Source organism: Haemorhous mexicanus, chromosome 5, assembly GCF_027477595.1.
Source record: "Haemorhous mexicanus isolate bHaeMex1 chromosome 5, bHaeMex1.pri, whole genome shotgun sequence".
NCBI lineage: Eukaryota > Metazoa > Chordata > Aves > Passeriformes > Fringillidae > Haemorhous > Haemorhous mexicanus.
In genome coordinates this window covers 3,572,848-3,593,331 of record NC_082345.1, presented here as the reverse complement: position 1 = coordinate 3,593,331, position 20,484 = coordinate 3,572,848, and the positions used below count along the sequence as shown (strand labels likewise).

The 20,484-nt window shown below is 40.9% G+C and overlaps 1 protein-coding gene across 1 annotated transcript in view; it reads right to left on the bottom strand.

Moving 5' to 3' along the window:
- Window positions 1-5,754: 5,754 nt before the first annotated feature.
- SLC15A5 (solute carrier family 15 member 5) overlaps window positions 5,755-20,484 on the bottom strand; it is a 29,804-nt gene continuing 15,074 nt past the window's right edge. The window contains exons 6-9 of the mRNA XM_059847851.1: window positions 20,184-20,372; window positions 15,947-16,078; window positions 8,077-8,185; window positions 5,755-6,250 (exon numbers count right to left, since the gene is read on the bottom strand). Coding sequence (XP_059703834.1) covers window positions 6,106-6,250; window positions 8,077-8,185; window positions 15,947-16,078; window positions 20,184-20,372 — 575 coding nt within the window. The 3' untranslated portion in view covers window positions 5,755-6,105. The remainder of the gene's footprint in view (window positions 6,251-8,076; window positions 8,186-15,946; window positions 16,079-20,183; window positions 20,373-20,484) is intronic.

Sequence of the window (20,484 nt, the reverse complement as noted above, 5' to 3'; positions counted from 1 at the left end):
GAATGGTTCATTGCAGCCATTAATCAGATGAACAAACTTGCAAAGGCAAGAATCAATTGCCTGCCAATTCACACTTGAACTGCCAGGAGCAGCAGCCCTGGATTTACTAAGTTATACCCTTCAGCTACTTAATCCAGAACTACAAAAGCAGCATTTTCTTGTAATTTTTTTGGAATAATAATAAACAAACAGATACTTTAGGTGTGCCCTTACTGCCACTGTATTTAGATTTTTTAACACCTGTGCAATCTAACAGACAAGACCTTCCTCCACTCTCACATATTCTCATAAACATGAATTTCCTCTCCCAAGGAGCAGCAATCAAAAGCTTCAGGGAATAAAGTAACACCATTTTCAAATGGCTAATAATCACCTCCTTCCCCTCTTCACACAGTTTGTTGTTCTCTATTCTTGAAGCTGTTTGCTTATTTTTGCAAGGCCTGCATAATTTCTGTACTTGTATTCTTGCAATGAAATTTCTTCCTTAAAGTCACAGACATTCCCTAGTTCTTTTCTACAGAATATGTAAGGCTGTATATTATTTTTGCTGTTAAGGTTTTACACAATATTCTCACCTTTAAAGTCTAGTTTACAAACAGCTTAAGTTTAAAGAGCATTTCCATTAAATGACAGCTCTTTAGAACCAGTGACACAGCTTCTTGAGGGGGTTATCATCTGTCAGCATGATGTTAAAATCTCTCAGGTTTTTCCCCTGAATACTTTAAAAGGGAACAATTTCAAGACAACAGCAAAACTCTGTGAACTAAGGTGAAGAAATTCAGAATTGCTTGTAATGCTGGATTTGCTTTCAAGCAACATCCTCTTGCAACCTTTGGTTTACTATTCAGCATTAGTTTTGAATTAACAGTTTTGCTTGTTATCAAAGATTGCTCCCTCCTGCCAGCTAAACAGGCATCACAGCCAGTGACCATGCAAAAAATGAAACTGAGAGAACTCACTGTGCCTTTTTAGTGAGTGCTACTGTGACTACCACCCCCAACCTCATGGCAAGCTTGCTTCTGAAGTTCACACAACATGACAATAAAAGCATTTGGGATCTGCTTTCAAAAGATGCTTTTTGCCAGGCTACAAAGCAGGTAGGACAAACATCCACTGCTTTAAGGTTTGTTTTCCTGTTGATGTCCCCACTGATTCCTCCTAGGTGATTGGGTTTTTCGGATTGTTTGCTAAGAGTTTCAGCTTTCAAAACATTTCTTCTGATCCCAAAGGAAAGAGAGTATATATTTTTAAATAAAAAAAGGAGAATCTGGAAAATATGCATCAGCTGCATTCAGCTCCAACTGGTCAGCACACTCTGCTGGGTATTCAAAAGGAAAATTCAGTTTCAAAACCTCTGCTCAAAGCTAAGCTGGGACAGTACAACCACTTCAACAGGAGTTTCCCACATTAACAGGAAAGGGGGTCAACCCACAAAAATGCAAAGCTAATATCTGCAATATTTCCTAGACTTAAGCATTTTCTCAGAAGCAAGACAGGAATGAGAGCACTTTGGCTCTTCATAACGTGGTGATGGTAAGGTTGTGGACTACCCCCACGTCAGTTGTATATATACATACTCCTATTCCTTTATTTCAGCTAAGGACAACAAACAAACAAAAAATTCAGCCTCAAAATAAAATAAATAAACAAAATCAAAGTAGGAAAAGGTGTTGGTCATATAGTATTTTTAAAAAAGCTTCTGCCAATTTTATTTTTGAAATAAAAAACAAATCTGTAGACTGTATTTACAACTTGGTAGTTTTAGGGTGCAATATCCAGTACTGTAGAGATGAAATATCTCTAAAACACTGAAAAATCCCCATCAGAGCAGTTTCTTTCACTCTTATTACTACTGAGTATTAGAATTGATTAACTTTAAAGAGCCTTCACCAATACTAGCAGTTTTCATAAGGTTTGGATGTCAACCTTCTCTGATTCATGAAATCTATATTTAAAGTTACAGACAGAGATGGAAATTAGAATAATTTAAAGTACTACATCACCAGAATACAACTTCTGTGGTGACACTTCCTAGAGACCAGGTAGATAGAAAGGAAAAGGTAATTTTTATTCTATTCAGAACAGAGAAGTCATGAGGGGACTTGTGAATTTCCTTTTCTTTTTCATATGAAAATTTAAAAAAAAAGCAGACTTTCAAAACATCCTCTGGAAGGCAGCTGCATTTGCCCTTGCCAAGACAAATCTAATACATGTTACAGCAAACAGACTCCAAGCTTAAGTTAAAAGCTTCAGTTCTGCTCTGCAGTTCTACTCTGTAATGCCACAAGGAAGGGATTCTCCTACCTGACCTTTCCAACTCACAGCTCCCACAGGAACTGAACAAGGCTGGTTTTCATGTCTAGTGGATCATGCACCTCTTTCCTCCATCCCTGGCAGAAAACAAGGGATTCAAGGAAATTTACAAGAATTTTCAAGATGCTTCAAGCATTTTCAAGTAGCTTCCACTAAAAGAGGGGAAAAGAAGTCTAGCATAGAACAAGACATCTCAGTTTAGTGCTGTAAAATTTCCTCCAGGGTACTTTGATCAGACATTCTCAGAGCTCTTTACAAAAAAAAAAAAATTAAAAATTATAAATGTTGTTCTTTCTTTCCTACTCCAGGGAAACTGATTGAAACAAATGAAGTAACTTGCACAAGGATATTCAAAGCCTGTGTAATTGTCTGATCTGGGTTCTACCTTCTGACTACCACTGCTGAGCCTTAACAGCTCCCTCTTTCCTCCACAGAGCTGCAGGCTTCAGCAAACAAAGCATTCCTTAGAGCTAATTGGTATTACACAGAAACTCAACTGCTCTTATTTACAAAACTGCAGATTTATGTCAAGCAAAGCCAATTATGCTTAATGTTTAAACTATTGCAGGTGCTCAGTGACATTGTGCTAGGCAGTAGAAGGGAAATTGCTCTTTTAATGCATCTTGTTCCAACTGGGAGCATGTGTTTTATAATCAGTGCAAACTTAACAGATGGAGATCTTAATCCTCTCCATCAAGTTTTCTTCAGCACCCCCACCCTCCCCCCAAAAAAACCAAAAATGGTGTCCCATGCATTTAGACTGAACTGAGGTGCTCTATGAATTGTCTGGGACAGAACTTGCATTTTTTTTTTTTGTGTGTGTCCATGAATACAGTACAAAACACACATTTAAGCATTAAAAAACACCCCCAAAATGTACCAGCAGAAATCAGAAATCCTTCTGGCTATGCAAGGCCAGTGATGACCTCTGATGAGCCCTCAGTTAAAACCAGAGCTGCACAAAAGCAACTTCTTCCCAAGTCAAGTTTCAATCTGGAGTCCTTCCTACTAATTACAAGGGGAAATTACAGTTAGAAAATTAATTACAGTTGGAAAATTAAGGCAGCCATCAAACAGAAGACTGAACTGGGATGTTTCTGGCCACTCCTCATCTCATCTAGGAGGCAATTTTCCCCACAATATATTTCAGAACTATAATCCTCCCTTTATGGTGAGGATTAAGACACGAGGATCCTAAATTTACTTTGTGCAAAGCAATCCAGAATGGCAACAGGTGACCTCAAACCCAAGCAGTCAGATCTGAGTGCTTGGTGAAAACTGCCACAGATCAGCAAAAGGCTGGACAAAAGCAGGCTCTCCTAACATTTTCCAGCTGTTTATTGCATCATTTTGTATGCACACACACATCCTTATTTTTTTCTGTCCTCCAATTTTTTTTTTTTTCCATGTAAAAGCCACTAAATTTTTCAGAAGTGGAAAGCAGCTTCCTTCAAAGACCAAACCTTGAGAGTCTTTTATATTGATTTCACTGTGTGCTGGCACAAGATTTATATAATTTAGGCAGTGCACAAAGGATTCCATCAGCTTTGAATGGAGTCCTGGATGCTGCAGCTCAAGAAAAATTCCTGCCTGTTGGTTTTGAGTGCTAAATTGCTCTGTCATAACAGAGAGACTGATTGATTGATTGATAGATTTTTGCATGTAGATTCCTCTGCTCCACCAACTGAACTAAGGCCAAATTCAGCATCCAGTGCCCCCTTTTCTTCTGCCATCCATCTGAAAGGCCAAACTCTTTATTAAATCCAATAGAAAAAGCATTTCTCCTGTCTGTGTGAGTATAGCCAATATTCAACTCTTCATCCCAAAGCCCATTCTAAGGAATTCCTGTCCAGGGAGTTAACTAATCCTCTTTTTCTTGCAGAATTACCTTCATCAGACAATTCACCTCAAATGGCTGCATTCTCTTGTCTGCTGTCATCTATTCTCATGTTTCAATTTCTGAGGAGAAAAAAAGATAGTGGTCTTGGGAAGTTTGAGGCCATTCAGCCTGAGAATGCAGCAGACAAAACATTTTACCTTAAAATAGGGTTAAGTTTCTTGTTCTTGGTGTAAATGTTCCAAACTGCTGTTACTTTTGCAGTTAAAAAAAAAAAAATAACATTAGTAATTAAAACTTCTACAGTCCAATCATATTAATCTGGCCAAAATTTAAATTTTACCCTTCAACCACAGAGTTCTATTGTGTAGAACTCTTAAATACACTGAGAGTAATCACATCCCTCCTGTCAGCAGACTCCAAGCATTTTTGAAGCTTTTCTATGCAAGGACAAAGGTCAAGCATTCAAGAATTTCTCAGGGAAGAAACTGATATTTTTCATGGCTTAAACCTGGGTCTGTTGCAGTACAAACATGATTTAGAAAATAGTACCTTATAAGCAAATAACTGTCAGGTGTCATGGATAAATTTACCCAAATGTGTGGAAATTAGCCTGTCTCACTTTCCAGTGCCCTCAGAGAAGAGATCCCTCAGCCTTTGGCTGCCTCTCCTCTCACAGCCCCAGCTCATGCAGCCACTTTTGGAGAAATAATCTGTCCCTTGCTGGGAAGGAGTGCAATCACTTCATTTTTCTCCCAATGCCCACCTTAAAGTTACAGCATCAAGTGTGGTTCATGGTGCAGAAGAGAGTTCAGATTTTCTTTTACCAACTCTTGCACAATTTCAGCTCACAAACTGTCACTTCAGTCAATTCCACCCTTTCCAAGTAGCTTCTGCTGTGGGAGAGGATTCCTCATACCTGGGAAGCATTCTGACTTCACTGGCCCTTCTGTTTTGAACATCTTGATATCAAAGGGCTCCTTCAGGTTTTTTTGGGGTTGATTTTTCTTTATCACATAAGGACCTCACTTCTCTCATCACTCTTTTAAGTTCTATGCCTTTAAATAGAAATGTTAAGGGTTGGATTAAGTCTCACAATAACAAAATCAGCCAATTTTGGAAGTGTTTAACTTTGCAGATCTTCAAACTGGAAAGCATTTTACTAAAAATTATTTCCCCACATCTCCAGCTGCATCTACCCTTTCCCAATCTTCTTTTCCTAATTCCCTTCACCCCCTTCAGCTGGGCTGCAATTAGTCATTTTGGTGCTAATATATTCCAGTCTGCCATTCTCTTATTTGCAGCTTTCTCCATATCATCCTTGAGGAATGACAAATCTCACAGTGCTGCTGCCAAGTGAGACTGGATGCCCCAGCATCAATGTTTCATGGCACACCTCATGGACTCATGGCTGGGATCTGGTTTCTAGCTTTATTTTCTGTAGAGCTCAAAGCAATTTGCAAAGAATGTTTGTGTCCATTTCCCTGCCAGGGAAACTAAAGCAGCAAGAGCCAAGAGCAGTGCACAGGACTCCCACCATTGCAAACATCAACCAGCCAATAGCAGATTTCAAAATCACTTATAAATTATACTGCCACAAAGTAATTTGCTAAACAAACAAATTAGCATGTTTATTAATTTTTGACCACTCCTAAATACAAATAGATGTGGATACCTATTTCCATTTAAAGATTAAAAGCCTCTCTCCATCAGCTGTGGCAAGCAGTGACCTCTCCTTGGCCTCCATGTGAATGATGAGAGTGCAGCCTCCTTCAAGGCCAAATCCTATGAAGAATGCTATGTTGTTAACTTCTAAATACCATTATTATTCACCAGATAATTCATAAATACCAGAACATAGTTCCACTTAAGTGCTGGGTAATTTATCCTTAGAGGCTGGTGCATAAAACCCCTCCCAAAATTTAGGGTTGAAATTTTATCAGGGTGAAATTCTATCAGGTTTTTTCCAAAGGAGACAAAATGGGAGAACTTTCCAGGACAGAATTATAATGCTTGGTGGCTTTTTCATGCTTCAGAAGTCTTTCTCCAGGAAGGCTCCCTCTGAACCCATTGGTGCAATCCTCATGCAGATTGTTATATCTGGGGAGATGATACAGAAAGAAAATAACAAAATCATCCTCCAAGGTATTAGCTACACCCATTGTTTATATATAATACATAAATACTTTTAATATAATATATAAATACTCTTTATGTAATATATAAATACTTTTTATATAATATATAAATACTTGTATAATACTTTTTAAGTTATAGTGACTTCCAAGTCCTGGACTTCAAGGCAACCAAAAAACAGGAAAATGCAAATATGCATTTTCCTAGAGCCTTTCAGAACTTCAGGATGAGAAGTATCAAACTGGGTGCAGATGTTAATAATACCTGTACTATGTCCTTTAAAAAGAAATTAATAATTAACATGGTTTGTTCCCTCAGAGAAATTTTAGTTATTTTTTCTTATTCCAAGTATTAAAGTCTGTTTTCCCCCCCTGCCTAGACCAGTCTGTATCTGAATAGTCTTCACTTTTTTCCTCCCTGCTCAGAGAATTCTGATTCTTCAAAAAAAAAAAAAAGAAATAATTACAATTGATTTCAAACCCCATATTTCTAGTAAGTCAAAACTTGTATTATTGAAAACTGAGATACCTTGATTCTGAAGTGAAATGCTGATTTGAAATAAGCTTTTTTAAATGTTGGGTTTTTTTTTTTAGAAAGCTTGGAGGTCAAAAAATTTCTTCATAAAAATGTTAAGCTGTGGCAGAATTTTTTTTTATTTTAAACCAATTTTACATTAACATTTTGACAACTAAACCTCTTAGTTTTAAGCAGTCAATGCCACACATGAAAATTTCAATTTACAGGAGAATAAAATCCCATATGAGGAATACAAAGTACACTCAGGAGAAATGTTTTTAGTTATGGCCCAGTTCATATTTAAAAGAAAAGAATCACACTGGAATAATCAAGAAGATGAAACTTTGGTTGGTTGGCAAACCAACTGCAAAGCTGGTGCTATAAGTAGTAGAAAAAAACAACAATTTTTGGCAAAAGTTCTAGAAGTGCACTGCCCTTGGAGGTTTTCCATTGCTGTCATCCTCACATCCCTGCTTCACCAAGGCTCCTGCAGAATTCCCACAGAGCTGCCTCCCAGAGCCCAAGAGCCACTTTCACATGGCCCTGCCCCTCTTGGTGGCACTTTCACATGGCCCTGCCCCCCTTGGTGGCACTGGCTGCTGCCCTCCCTCTTCTTTATAATGCTGACAACAGAAAATTAACTAATTTATAGTGCTGACAACAGAAAATCACCTGGGATTAAATCCCCAGAATTGTGAGTTCCTTGTGTTTTACAGGCAAAATCCAGGGATTAAACCCAGCCTCTACAGGTGGCATAAAGTTTTCTTGTCTCCAGGAGCTAGTTGCTTTCCTCCCATGCACAGTAAAGCACCAGAAAATATCTGGGGGTTGTTCTGTTGCAGCTGCTGCACACAAGCAGCACTGCAGCTTTTTCAGCACCCCTGTGTCCCACACTAAAGGTGTGAGCTCCCTGGGAGAGCAGCAGGGCTCTCTAGAATTGGGTACAAACCAAGGCCAGTGGAGGTCAGTTCCATGGCCAGTACAGCTTTTGTTCCCATCTCAACTCCCTGCCCAAAACAATTAACACCCTTGCAGAAAGAATGTGATGAAAGAAAGAATAGGATGCTCTTCTTTCTTTAGGGCTTTTTGTGTTAATCAGACCATTTAACTATTTCAGGTTAATTACATCAGTGTGGTTTAGGTTTTTTTTTTTTACTTCTCCACGTGTGAACTCTCACTACCAATTCTTTATTACACACAAGTTCACAGATTCTTTTAGAATTTCTACCTGCACCTACAAACAAAACACCAAATTTTCATTTTCTCACACGTACCTGTGTGCAATGGCCCAGAACCCCAGGGTGTTCACCACCATTAAGGAAGCCAAGAAGAAGAAGAACCTCTCCAATTTCCCTTCATGCAGCAAGTGGGGGAACCAGCTGCCTGGTGAAGGAGACATTTGCAGCAGGATTAGTTTGCCTTGCAGCAGATGTGGCTCGTGGGGAGGACATGAGGATAAATCAGGGTGAGACACAACCCCCACAGGTGCTCTGACCCCTCTGTAGCTGTTTTCACTCTCACAGCATCCACAGGGGTTTTTGGGTACTCCTGCTTTGCAGACAGGCAATAGAGCTCTAAAGGGACTAAAAAACTTCCCTAATAAATCTGAATTGTAGTGGAGAACCTAATCCTGCACAGCCACTGCTGTCATGACTGGGCCATCTTCCACCTGCAGCATCCTGTGCACACAGCTAAACCCAAGGCAGCTGTGAAAATCTTAGGAAGAATTAAGGTGGGCTGTAGAAATCCTTACTTGTACCTCTCATGCTTATAATAGTCTCTTTTTAATACAAAGAGTCAAAAAATATTTTTAAAATTCAAAGTATTAAAAGCATTCACTTGGATGGTGCTCCATGACCAAGATGCCACCTGTCCTTTTACCTTGCCTTTCTTTACAGCTGCCTTTGCCCTGAGCCTGTAAGGTGTCCTTTTCTTTCATTCAGTGTTTATTTACATAAACCAGACCCTTTTCAGCCAAGGCTTTTGGAGCAGTGTCTGGGCCATTTTGGCTCTCCTTTCAGCAGAGGACAGTACCACCTACATGCACACAGAGATTTCCCTGCCTGTGCATTCCTGTGCACTCCAGTTTGGGGCTGTGTTGCTTTCAGTGTTCACTGCAACCAGTCTGCAAACAAGCTGGCAAATAACTGAGTAACTCTAGAAATCAAAATGGTTGAAAACAAAACCAGCCCCAGTCAGTCTGCAACTGAAGGCAATCAGTACCAGAATCAACTACAGCAAAACCATCAGACCAAGGTGAAACAAAAAGTTCCAGTGGAAACTGAAGTTACAGAATATCTGAGACCAATACAGTGCTGTAATGACCATGGACATCATTTGGGAATACAGGATATTTATTGCCTTTTGAGGAAGGCACACAGACTGTCCTCATCAGCAGTTACTGGAGAAATGCAGAGTGTGAAAGTGCTGGTGCTGAGAATGTGATGCCCACACTCTCTACAGCTCAGGGGGGTTCACATCAGAACAGTTCCCATTAACAGCTGGAACATATCAGACATGAGCTTATTTTTTTTGTTGCTTAGTTCCCTTAAAAAAAACAAAAACAGTTGCTCCAAGATCATTCTGAGATGCAAATCAGATTATTGGGACATTTAGATGAAAAGCATATCCTGATCTGAACTACACCTGCACCAGTGTGCCCAAAGTCACCTTTCCCCTGCATCAAAGTCTGGTATCAAATCCTGCCCATCTCAGGAATGTGACTATTCACCCCTTGAATGAGCTAATGGGGGAAGAGGGAAAACCAGACTTCTTACCACAGCTATTGTTAAATCCTGATGGCCTTAACAGAACTTTTGGCCACTTATGCCACTTTTACACATTGATTGCCATCGTTAGATTGTAAATATTTTTCTAATTAGAGACAAAGAGCAGTTCCAAAGCATGGGAGAGACACCAGCCAAAAGATTACACCCTCTCAAACACACATTCATATATTTACATTTTTCTCTTCCCTTCATATCTTAGAGTTATAAACACATTTCTTTTCAGAGCTGTTGCCTTTAGCTCTCCTGGGACTGAGAGAGAACAAGTGCCATCAGTTCTCCTGGGCTCCTGCACAGTTGTCTCCATGCCATGTTACATTTTTGCTCATCACAGAGCAGCACCACCACACCTCTGCCTGCTCCCTTCCTTTGGCAGCATCATCCCAGAGCCACTTTTGAAAACCTATCATCCAACACTGCAAGCTGACTGAGCTCCTAGGTGCTGTAACTTCATTTTAGTAGCTGATAAACTTTTACTGTCATAATTCACAATCAGGTGGTTTTTCATTTGGCATCCCCCAGGGGCAATGGAAGGCAGAGCCAGAGCACGTGGATGTGCTGAAAGAGAAATCATGAGTGGGGGTCTGAGCTGCAGCTTGCCAAAGCAGAGCTCACACTGCCTGCTGGGTTATCCACCTTGGCTAAGCTCACTGCAGGAGCTTCCTCATGGAATGGCATTTCCAGTGGAACCTGAACAGAAAATATACTTAAAAAGTTGATAAAAACAGTTTTGCAGTTTCTGAGTTTCAGAGGTCCATTTGCACCATTCTCTGTGTTGTAAAGGCACCAGAGAAAAGCACTGAACTGGGGCTGCTGGGTTCTGTGAGGGCAGGATGGCAGCCTGGCCAGCAGGTCTGCATTCCACTCCCACTTCTCCATGGCCTGGGTCAAAGATCCTTGCTCTGTCTCCTCCCTGATTCTTTTAGGAGTTTCCAGTGTTTAAACAGTGAGGCCAGGACAATGACAGAGAGCCTTGGGAAAATCCAAATTATCAACAGCACAGGCAGGGAGAAAAATCAGGCAGGATGTGGTGAGGCTCCAGCTGCCATAGAGCAATTATTCTCTAGCTTCCAGAACACAACTTCTCTCTAGCTTCCTGCTCTGTCCAAAGAGGTGGGATCAAGGCTTTCTTTTCCTATCAGGCAACAGGGCTTTTTGTCCCTTCTTCTACAGAGGAACAAGGCAGCAGTCCTAAAGATATCTAGACTAAAATACTTCCAGTACACATTTTCATTACCAGATGCAGAAAAAAATTAATAAAGCCCTTTCCTACTTACAGCCAAATGTAATTACTTCTCACTCTTTCTTTCATTACTTTTCCTTTTTTTTTCTCCTCATGAAAGAGGGGACAAACCTGGACTGCATTTACATCTGCTTATACTCACTTTAAAGAGAATCCTCTTCTCTGCTTGCAGGAAGTCTTGAGAGAAAAGTCATCAGTGCTAGAACTTCACCCACGAGTTTCAGGCACCAAAACTCCCTTCAGATGCTCTCACCCCTGACCCCACAAACAGCTCCCACAAGCTCTCTGCACCCTCCCCTGACTGCCTTTGGGGTTCATACTCTCAGGGTTTCACTCAGCCATCAACATCAGCGACTCCCTGGGCCAGTTTTTGGTTTTGCTGGAATTAGGCACCCTGGGCACCGCTGTGATTGAAGAGTCCAGCACTTCCCCATCCTTGCCTCAGCATGCAACATGCTAACAATTCACTTTTCCCCAAAAGATACTGCCTTTGGGCTCTGTGCATCTTCTTCTTTTCTGTGGAGATTGCCAACAGAAGTGGCAATTACAAGGTTGGTTTGTCACACAGATAATTGCTCACTGGGAATTAACTTTCTGCAACAAGCTCCTGATTTCCATTTTTATTCCAACAATAGAAATACTTAGTGGCATGAATCACCACAAAGAAACAAGTTTCCTTTAGGTGCACTATTTTAAATAGATTTTCTCTACTGGTTAGAAGTGAATTGCTTATGTGTTTTATGGCAAATTTAGAACAAGTCAGAAAATGAAGCCTAGGCAGAGTCTGTTCCTCAAGTCTGCTCTGCAATCATGGAAATAAAGCACCTGATAAACTTTCACTGACAATTGGGAGTCCTATCAATTTTGCATCAAAAATCACTCAGTCCAAGAAGAAGGAATAATTTACAATACCAAGAGGAAACAACTGATCCTACCAAAGCTGGCAGAGGTGGAGGTGAAGCAGTGATTAGGAGGTGGACAAAAAATTTCCTGGGCTGTTTCTGGTGGGTGACTGACAGCAAGGAGCTGCTGGCAATACCAGCCATTGAACAAAACCTCAAAAAGACCAGTCTTTGACAAATATCAGTGCACACAACATTGCTGCTCTGGTGGCACCCTCAGAGAGCTCAAGGGAAAGGTGCACAGGGAGGCATCCAGGATTTGATTATGGGGAAAACCTTGAAGAAAAAACAAATGCCCGAAGTTACTCTATCCTGCACCATTGCTGCATTTTTGGAGCTATCCTGTAACCTATGCTATGATTATAAAAATAATTAATTCATATTTTAACAAGGTTTATATTGCCTTCCTTCATTTCATCAACTTAGTGGGCATATATTTAGTGTTTGATCATATCCAAATTAAAGTCTCACTCTGCCTCTAATCCCTATTAGCTAAGTAGGCACCAGTGGCCACCACCATCTGGACTGCAAGAAATATCCTTTAGCTTTATCATCTTTGGTATTTAGAATCCCACAAGACTAAAATGATAAAAAGAACCAAAAAACTCAAACTCAAACCACAAGCCCCCCTCCATGATTCTCTAAATACAAGCAGGAAAACTGTCTGGGACAGCTTCCTTCCTCTGACCTTTTTTTATTTTTATTTCTTTCTTACATATTTATATTAATATTTTTAGAGAAATATATTCTGAAATGATTGGCATAAGAGGACAGGTTTTGTCTTGCATCTTCTTCCGTTAAAATGTTAGGAGAGGTAAGAGATCCAAAAGAAAGCAGTTTCCCAGCTTGTACTGAAAATATCACTGTCACCCATCATCTGTTTGCACTCGTCAGATTTTTTAAAAAAACTCCTATTTTATCATATTCACACCATCCTCCACAGATGCGTTAAAAATGATTAATGCAGCTTTGACTGTGACTGATATCTGATCAACTCTGCCAATAAAAACCCAAATAAAATTCTAAACTAGCGGCATAAAATAGGATATAAAAATGTTTAAATTTTTGTCAACACCCTCTGTGCTTCAACACTTCAAAATACACAGTGGAGGATCGACTTCTCTGCAGGAACATGGAAAAACATGGTCTGAGTGCTAGAGATGGGAGAACCAGAAATAGTCTTGGCTCAGGTTTCAGTGAAACAAGAATCATGGGACAAGACAAATGCATCCATAGCCCAGGAGTCACTCACTAAGCCCTGTTCAATCTCACAGAACCATTTCAGCAACACTAACCTCTCTTGCTGCAAAAGAGAAAGAATTTGCTCTTCCAATACAAATAAATTGGTAAATTAGCTGAGCCTTTTTTTAGGAAGAAAAAAAAAAAAAGAATTCTGGTTTGTTTGCTTTACTCCCAGTTTCATAAATTGTCCAGATAATGAATATTTACAAGCTCTTTAAACAGATCTGAAAAAAAAAAGGTAAAAATTTTAATTTGTGTTATTGGAATTTAATTTGACTTAAGAGGGGCCAAAAATTTGATACCTACAGCCGTTATCTTTAGTGGGTTCATTAGGCAACCACTAGGTTTTCCTAAATTTAAAAAAAAAAATTATTTTGCTGATTGTAATGAGCACCAAAGTCCACTGTAGAAGCTGTCCAGGGTAAAAATTGTGTGTATAACATTCCCTACCAGACTAGGGGAAAACCAAAACTGAGCCTAAAATGCATTTTTAGTTTTGCTGTAGTCTATCCCCACCTCCAAAAGTCTGATCCTAAACCTAGTGTGATCCAGGAGTCAGCAGGACAACAGCCTGGGATGAGCAGGAGTGTTAGGACACAAATGAACTCACAGGAAACATCACCAGCATTTGCAAGCTGTGAATTGTGTGGCAATTTGGAATTATTCATCTTATTCAAGCAAGGAACACCGAGAAAGAGATACCCAGTGAGATCCTAATTATTTTTAAAAATAAAAAGTGAGAGCCCAGTAATATGTTGTTTACATATTAATAGGGCAAGTAATCTCTAACACTCTCCTAGCTAGAGCAACAGAGCAATCACCAAGCATTTTGCACTTGATTTACCCTTTTTTTTTTCCCCTCTGCAAAGCTTTAAGTTTTGCAGAGGACTTTTCCTGCTTAGCAGTAGTCATTCCCATCACAGCATCTTCATCTGAACACAGAGTGTCACTGATTCCCTGGGAAATTCCAGAGTGACTTTTGCTCAGGATAATGGTGCAGTCAATTCCACCTACAGGAACAGCAGGTCTGACAAAGTTACACAAAGACAGCTTTGAAAAATAAAAAAAGAAAAAAAAAAAAAAAAAAAGAAAAGCTAAGCTGAGAAGTTTGCCACCCAACTTTCTAAGAGTAAGGAATATTTTAGCCAGGAAACTTTTCAGTTTGCTCAAGAATCCTGAGCAAAAGAGGTTAGAATGTGGCAAGTGCAGCCTGTGGGTTTAGAGTTCAACCTTGGTCTCAGCCAGGATAAAAATTCACCATCTCTGTTAAAACAGTATTTTTGGCAAGAAAAGAACTTTTTTTAACCAATTAAATTATTTCACAAAAAAAGGGATAACCACCTTGATAGAAAACCAGACAAAAACCTACTGAATTGCAAATCAAATGCAAAAATTGGTTTCCTCTATCACAGAGTACAGAAATACTCAGTAAAGAAATGAATTACATAATAGTAACACAACATAGGCAAAATATTTTGGTGCTGACATTTTTGATTATTTTGCAATTATTTATTTCCAAAGTCAAATTGCAGTAAAATGTCAGCTTTACTAAATATTTCAAATCTCATAAAAATTAATAGCTTCCATATCTTGGAGGGAGGGGAGAGAAAAAAAATAATCAGCAATACAGTCTGTCCTAAGCTGTTTGTTTAATTTACCCCATATTACACTGAACTCACAATGATGAAAAACAACCTTTTCCACCAGGGGATATTCAAGGAGCTCAGTTCTCCACACTGGATTGCTTGGGGCTTAATAGTTCTTTGCCTGATTCATTTGTGTAGACATTCCTGGTTTTTACCCATCTCCAGGTGATGTTTTATACCTTGTAATAAATTTTTAATTGGATTTTTAACTTAAAAACAGGACTGCGTGTCAAAGCATCATTTGTTTGTTCAGATCTTGCAAGTGGGAATAAAAATTTCTTGTCACACTTTCAAAACACCCATTTCTGCTTGGTTTTAAATTACATGATTCTCTACGTAGGAAAGAGAAGAACCCAAAACTTTAACCCTGAACAGTTACAAAATCCTGCACCAATTTGCTGTGGTGTCATGGATTAGGGCCAGCAGTTGTGGTCTCATGAAAAATTCTCTGTAACTGTTCCACCAGAGCTTGTCAATGGCATCTTCACAAACACTCCTTCAGCAAGTGGGACTATTTCAAATTTGGGAAGAAATTTGGGATGCCTCTCCCTCAGTTCAAGCACTCAAGTGCTTTCCTTGTGGAATAAATCTTTTCTGTATTGAACAAAGATTCAGCAGCAAAGGAAAAATGACTTTAAGACATTGCTGGCTTATTCTGAAAGTCAGTAACCCAGGAACAACTGCAGTTCAGAGCTTCCACTAAATGCACCTCAGCAGGCTGAACCTGCAGGAACTCCTTCTGAAACAGGGGGATTTGTGGGAATTGCAGCATTCATCTGCAAAAGGACAAGCCCACAGTGAGACAGCATTGTCACAGAATGTGGCTGTCCCAAAAGCTGGGCAAAGGCAGAGGAACCAGGAGAGTGAGATCCCCAGACAGCTTTGAAACCCTCAGCCCTGAAACCCTCAGTCCTGTCCCACCCTGGGGCAGACAGGAAGGAAAATTCTCCATTCCTTAAAGCTCAGATCTTGCTCTCGAGGCCAGAGGCTTCCATGTAAGAGTAAACAACATGAATGTACTTCATGAACACAAAAAGGGGCTTCCTGGCCAATTTATTTTCAGTCTTCCAGAGCAGAAGTGCAGAGATTGGACAGGAGGACTTCCTGCAAGATGCCGTCCTCTAATTACTCCGACTATCAAAACGAAGATGACTCATTAAAATTGGATGAATACAGCTGGAAGGCTATTTCCTATCTTAATTCCATCTTAATTGTGAGAGCAAATCAATAAAACTTTGGCATCCCTTTTAATTCTGCTGCCTGGTTCTCCAAATCAATAATATTAGAAAACTGCTCAGGAGCACCCATCAGGAGCATACTCTTACCTTGAGTGCCTGCGTGGGCTGTCTGAACAATGAGAGCTCCCATGAAGCAGCCAGCTCCATTAAACAGAGCTAAAAAATGCATGGAAATCCCTCTCATTCCTTCAGGCACAAGCCAGAATGAAAGTAAGGAACCTTAGGAAGGAAGCAGATACAGTTACAAGTTAAAAAAGAAAACAAAAGAAAAAAAAGAAAAAACCACAAGGAGTTAAATGATGGTAGAACACAGATAATACAAAAACCTCAAAGCATCTCTATTAGTGAATTTTCATATTTTATGCAGAGAATTACTTGCTGCAGAGCTGCAATCAGATGTACCCTATAACATGTCAATGTGTACCCTGTAACAAAGCATTATCTAAACTGCTTAAATTAATATCTGAAATGAACTACCCACACACAGCTATCCATGTTCCACAAGTACAGAAAGATCTTTCACCCAGACATTCACCTTTCAAAACCTCAGCCATCAGCAAGGGCAGAGAAACACCACCACAGCCAGTAAGCATGAGGACAAAGGATGTGATATTTAACTGCAGAACAGCAGGACCTCCTGTCTCAGAGCCAGGGCAGCACAGCCACTTGTAAACACTTCCAAAATCTACAGCTCTGCCTTCATTTGGACAGTTAGCTTGCTTTACCTTAAGGCTGGACAGTGCTCCTGCTCCCTGGAGTGCAATCCCCAAGCTCACTGGCTCTTTTTTAAGACCTCATTCCTCACTTTCTTGCCAGAAGGCTAAACACCAGAAGCAGCAACAGCTTTGGTGGAGAGGGGAAGCTGCAGCATGCTGCTGTAGCATGGATGCCTATAAATAATCCCACCAGCTGTAATTTGGCTGTAACAGCAAGACTTTATGATAGCTGTTCTTTTTGTGCAATTCTCACTATCACCAAAACTTTTCTTTCCTAATTTCACTCCTTGAGTTCTCCTCCACACTTTTTCTCCCAACCCCAGAGTGTCCCCACCTGATTTATTTGTTGAATTAGAATGACCTCCAGCTTGAAAAACTTGCCAGCAGAGTATCCTATTTGGATGCTGAGTTGCCTGAAGCACCTCTGAATACAAATGAAACCTTGCAATCACCATCTTTCACCATTCTTAATTTGGATGTCCAAATGAGAGCTTTGAAAACGTATGAAAGAAAGAAATACCACGGACAGTGTTTTCTTCCTCACTCTCAATAGGAACCAGAAGCCTGAGGGCAAGAGAAAGCAGTGAGCTTGGGTCACCATCTGTTGATGCAACAGCCTGAAGCTGTTGTACAGCTAACCTGAGGCCCTAAAAGACTTAAAAGTTTCTGGTTGTCCCTCCCTTGTAAAAGCAGGAGTGCAAAACATGCATCTTGGTCAAATTCAGCCTGGGTAATTGCATCCTCCTTACCTAAATTACCCCTGCTGTTTCAATAGCCTGCTCCACTCCTCCCTGTCCCCACAGTGCTGCTGGGAGCTGTTCAACAGCTGCTGCATTTCCCCCTGGAGACTATTGCAATTTATTGGTGGGCAAAGCCATCCCCAATATATCCTCTAACTAACAGAGCTGTAGCTTCCTGCTTTAAACCAAGCTGGGGTTACAAATTCAGCCTGTCAGAGGCTAGTGAGAACTTTGTGCCACTGTGGAGGAGAGCAATACCATTGTTTGATTTCATTTTTCAGACTTCCTTAGTGGCAGATATTATTTTAAGAGATACTCATGCCACCTGAAGCAGATTATTCAAAACTCCTTTCAACAAAATATTGAATAAACACCATTCAAAGTATCAGGGACCAAATTATAGAATAGCTTGGGTTGGGAGGGACTTTTCAAGGTCCTCCAGTTCCAAACCCACTGCTATGGGGTGGAACCCCACTACTGAGAGCCCAGCATGGCCTTGAGCACTGCCAGGGATGGGAGAGTCACAGCTTCTCTGGGTAACCTGTGCCAGAGCCTCAGCACCCTCACAGCAAAGAATTTCCTGCTGATATCTCATCTAAGCCTACTCTCAGTCTGAAGCTGCTCCCCTTTGTCCTGTCACTACATGCCCTTGGAAATAACCTCCATCTCTCTTGTAGGCTCTTGTCAAGCACTGAAATGACCAATTAAGTCACCTTGAAGCCTTTTCTTTTCCAGGCTGTGCAACCTCAATAAGGGAGGGATTAATGAAAATAAAGAGTTCAGTGTGCCAAACCTAACATCTCTAACCAAGCTCTTCAGAAATGAGCTATCTCCTTTCTTCCCCCTGCTTAAGGGGGTGAACATCCCCCTCCTCAGCCTGGATCATGCACTTTCAGGTCCAGTAAATTATTATCATAGCTGAATTTGATCTTCTGCATAAGAAAAATGTCAGGAAAGGTGGGGCAGCTCTGGATGTCACTGACATCCACGGAGATTCACGGAATGGCTCCTGAACAGCAATCCAGTTCAAACTGAAGTGGAAAGCCAGAGCTCAGTTCAGAAGCCTGAATGCAGGGGCTGGAGATGATAGAGTGCACCTCAGCCAGTGCAAGAGCTGGGGAAAGCCAGGCTCCTCTCCAGCAGCAGCTGGAAGTGCCAGACTGCAGAGAGCTGGCTTGCCCTGCCTGCACAGCCAAGACACTCCAACAGGGCCAGGCACCAATTTTTACCATGAATGCAGACCTTCTTCCCCACCAGCACAGCAATATCTTATTTTAGGCACCTCCCTTTAGCTTTTTATCTGCAGGCCTTTAGACTTTCTCCCATTGAGCTGGGTTCTTAAGTCACACCTCTCACTGCAGCTCTAAGCACGATGCTTAATCCCTATCTGAATGAGGAAGGACAGCTTTTCTTCCTAAGAAATTATAACCACAATCCTTTAAAAAGGTCTTAAAAAAAAAGACAACCCCTGAGATGAGTTTTATTTCTTTTTTAAAGGCTAATGTAACCTTCCAGTCACTGGACTCCAGTTGTGTCCCAATGTGCTAGATTGAAAGGCCTTATTCTACCAGCAATATTCTTCTCCTGCTTTTGCATGAGAAGACTGTAAGCAAGTCACCTCCTAACCTTTTTTTTGTTAAGCTAAACAGAGAAGGTCACAGTTTTCAGTTACACTTAGCCTGTAACCTAGAAACCAAATTACCTGCCTAGAAACCTGTCTCAGTTAAGTACTTGAGAGCTATCAGATGAAGAGGCATTATGAAAGTGCTAAGTATTTAAAACTAGGGAAAATTACCTTTTTAATGACAGACTGTGACCCACAGCTCTGGTAGTCTCAGAGTGTAAGAATGAAGCTGAGACACTGAAGTTATTTCCTGCTCTTAAATACAAACCTGAACATTTTTGGGGTTGTACTGGAACAAGAGACACTCAACCCAGAGAATTAAATGCCTGCAGGGATCAGCCAGTCAATTTCTTTACCTGTGTCTCTAAGTGAATGTTGCTGAGATTATTTTTATAATACTAACTTTTTCTTTTTTTATTTTAAAAGCTCTGCAAGGTAAAACACTGGTAAGCACTCTGCATGCTCCTCAGAAGAAAACAAGGCTCAAAAATGTCAGCGTAGACACAGAAAAGTAAATTATGGAAAGCAGAAAAGGTTCAGACTCACAATCAAGGGTATGACTACATAATGAGTGGATGGCAGGCACAAGCTGAGCTCTGAAAAACAGGAGTGTTTGTCTCTGGCTCCATGTCACAAGCTAAGACACGAGGATCTGGGGAGGCATGTTCTCATGGCTCCTGATTGGAGCACTAACAAAAGCCTTGCAGCTGCCTACACCCTGCCCCAGGTTAACCTGCCCCTTTTACCTGCCCACATGTGCTCTGTGCCAGTGAAAAACAGTAATAATTCCATTAGCTGGGCCCAAAAATCAAAATTGCTTCACCTTGCTCTGACTGTGGCCTTTAAGGAGGTCCCAGAGTACAACCACAACTCAGCTCTCAGGTGTGTTTTTATTCCATCTCAACAAAATCATCACAGGACACTCCAGCTCAGAAGGGGCTTCAGGAGCTCAGTCCAGCCCCTGCCTGAAGCAGGTTCAGCTCCAGGACCAAAGAGGGGATTGTGCTCCCCAGGGACCCGACTGGGCTGTGCTCCCTTCCCCTGGATCTGGAACATCACTGCTCATCCTGAGCTACAGCCAGCAAAACAAATTCTCTGAAGCAGGTAAAGCACAGATCTGCTCATTAAGCCCATGGAATAGAGCCAGGGATAAAATATCAGATGACAGTAATTATTTTTAGGCAGCTGATACAGTTCTCTGAGAATCAGGACACCTTTCCTTTAGCCAATTTGAATTTACTTACAGGAGGGAGTCACCAAGGCTTCAGCCACTCCAAGCAGGATGTACTGAGGAGCCAGGTGGAAGCAAGGCATGGAGGAGACCAGGAGAAACTCCTCAGACAGAGTCTGCTCCACCTGGGGGAAGTGCTTGCGGTGGATCTCGGAGAAGCCAGCAGCCACCACGGAAAGAGCAGCAGATAAGTGACCTACAACTGGGTGAAGAGCACAGAGCATTCACCAAGCCACACTTGCAGGACCATCCTGGCTTTACAGTGCAGCAAACTCCTAAGAAATGCAGAAGAAGCCTCCTACCCCCACCCCAAA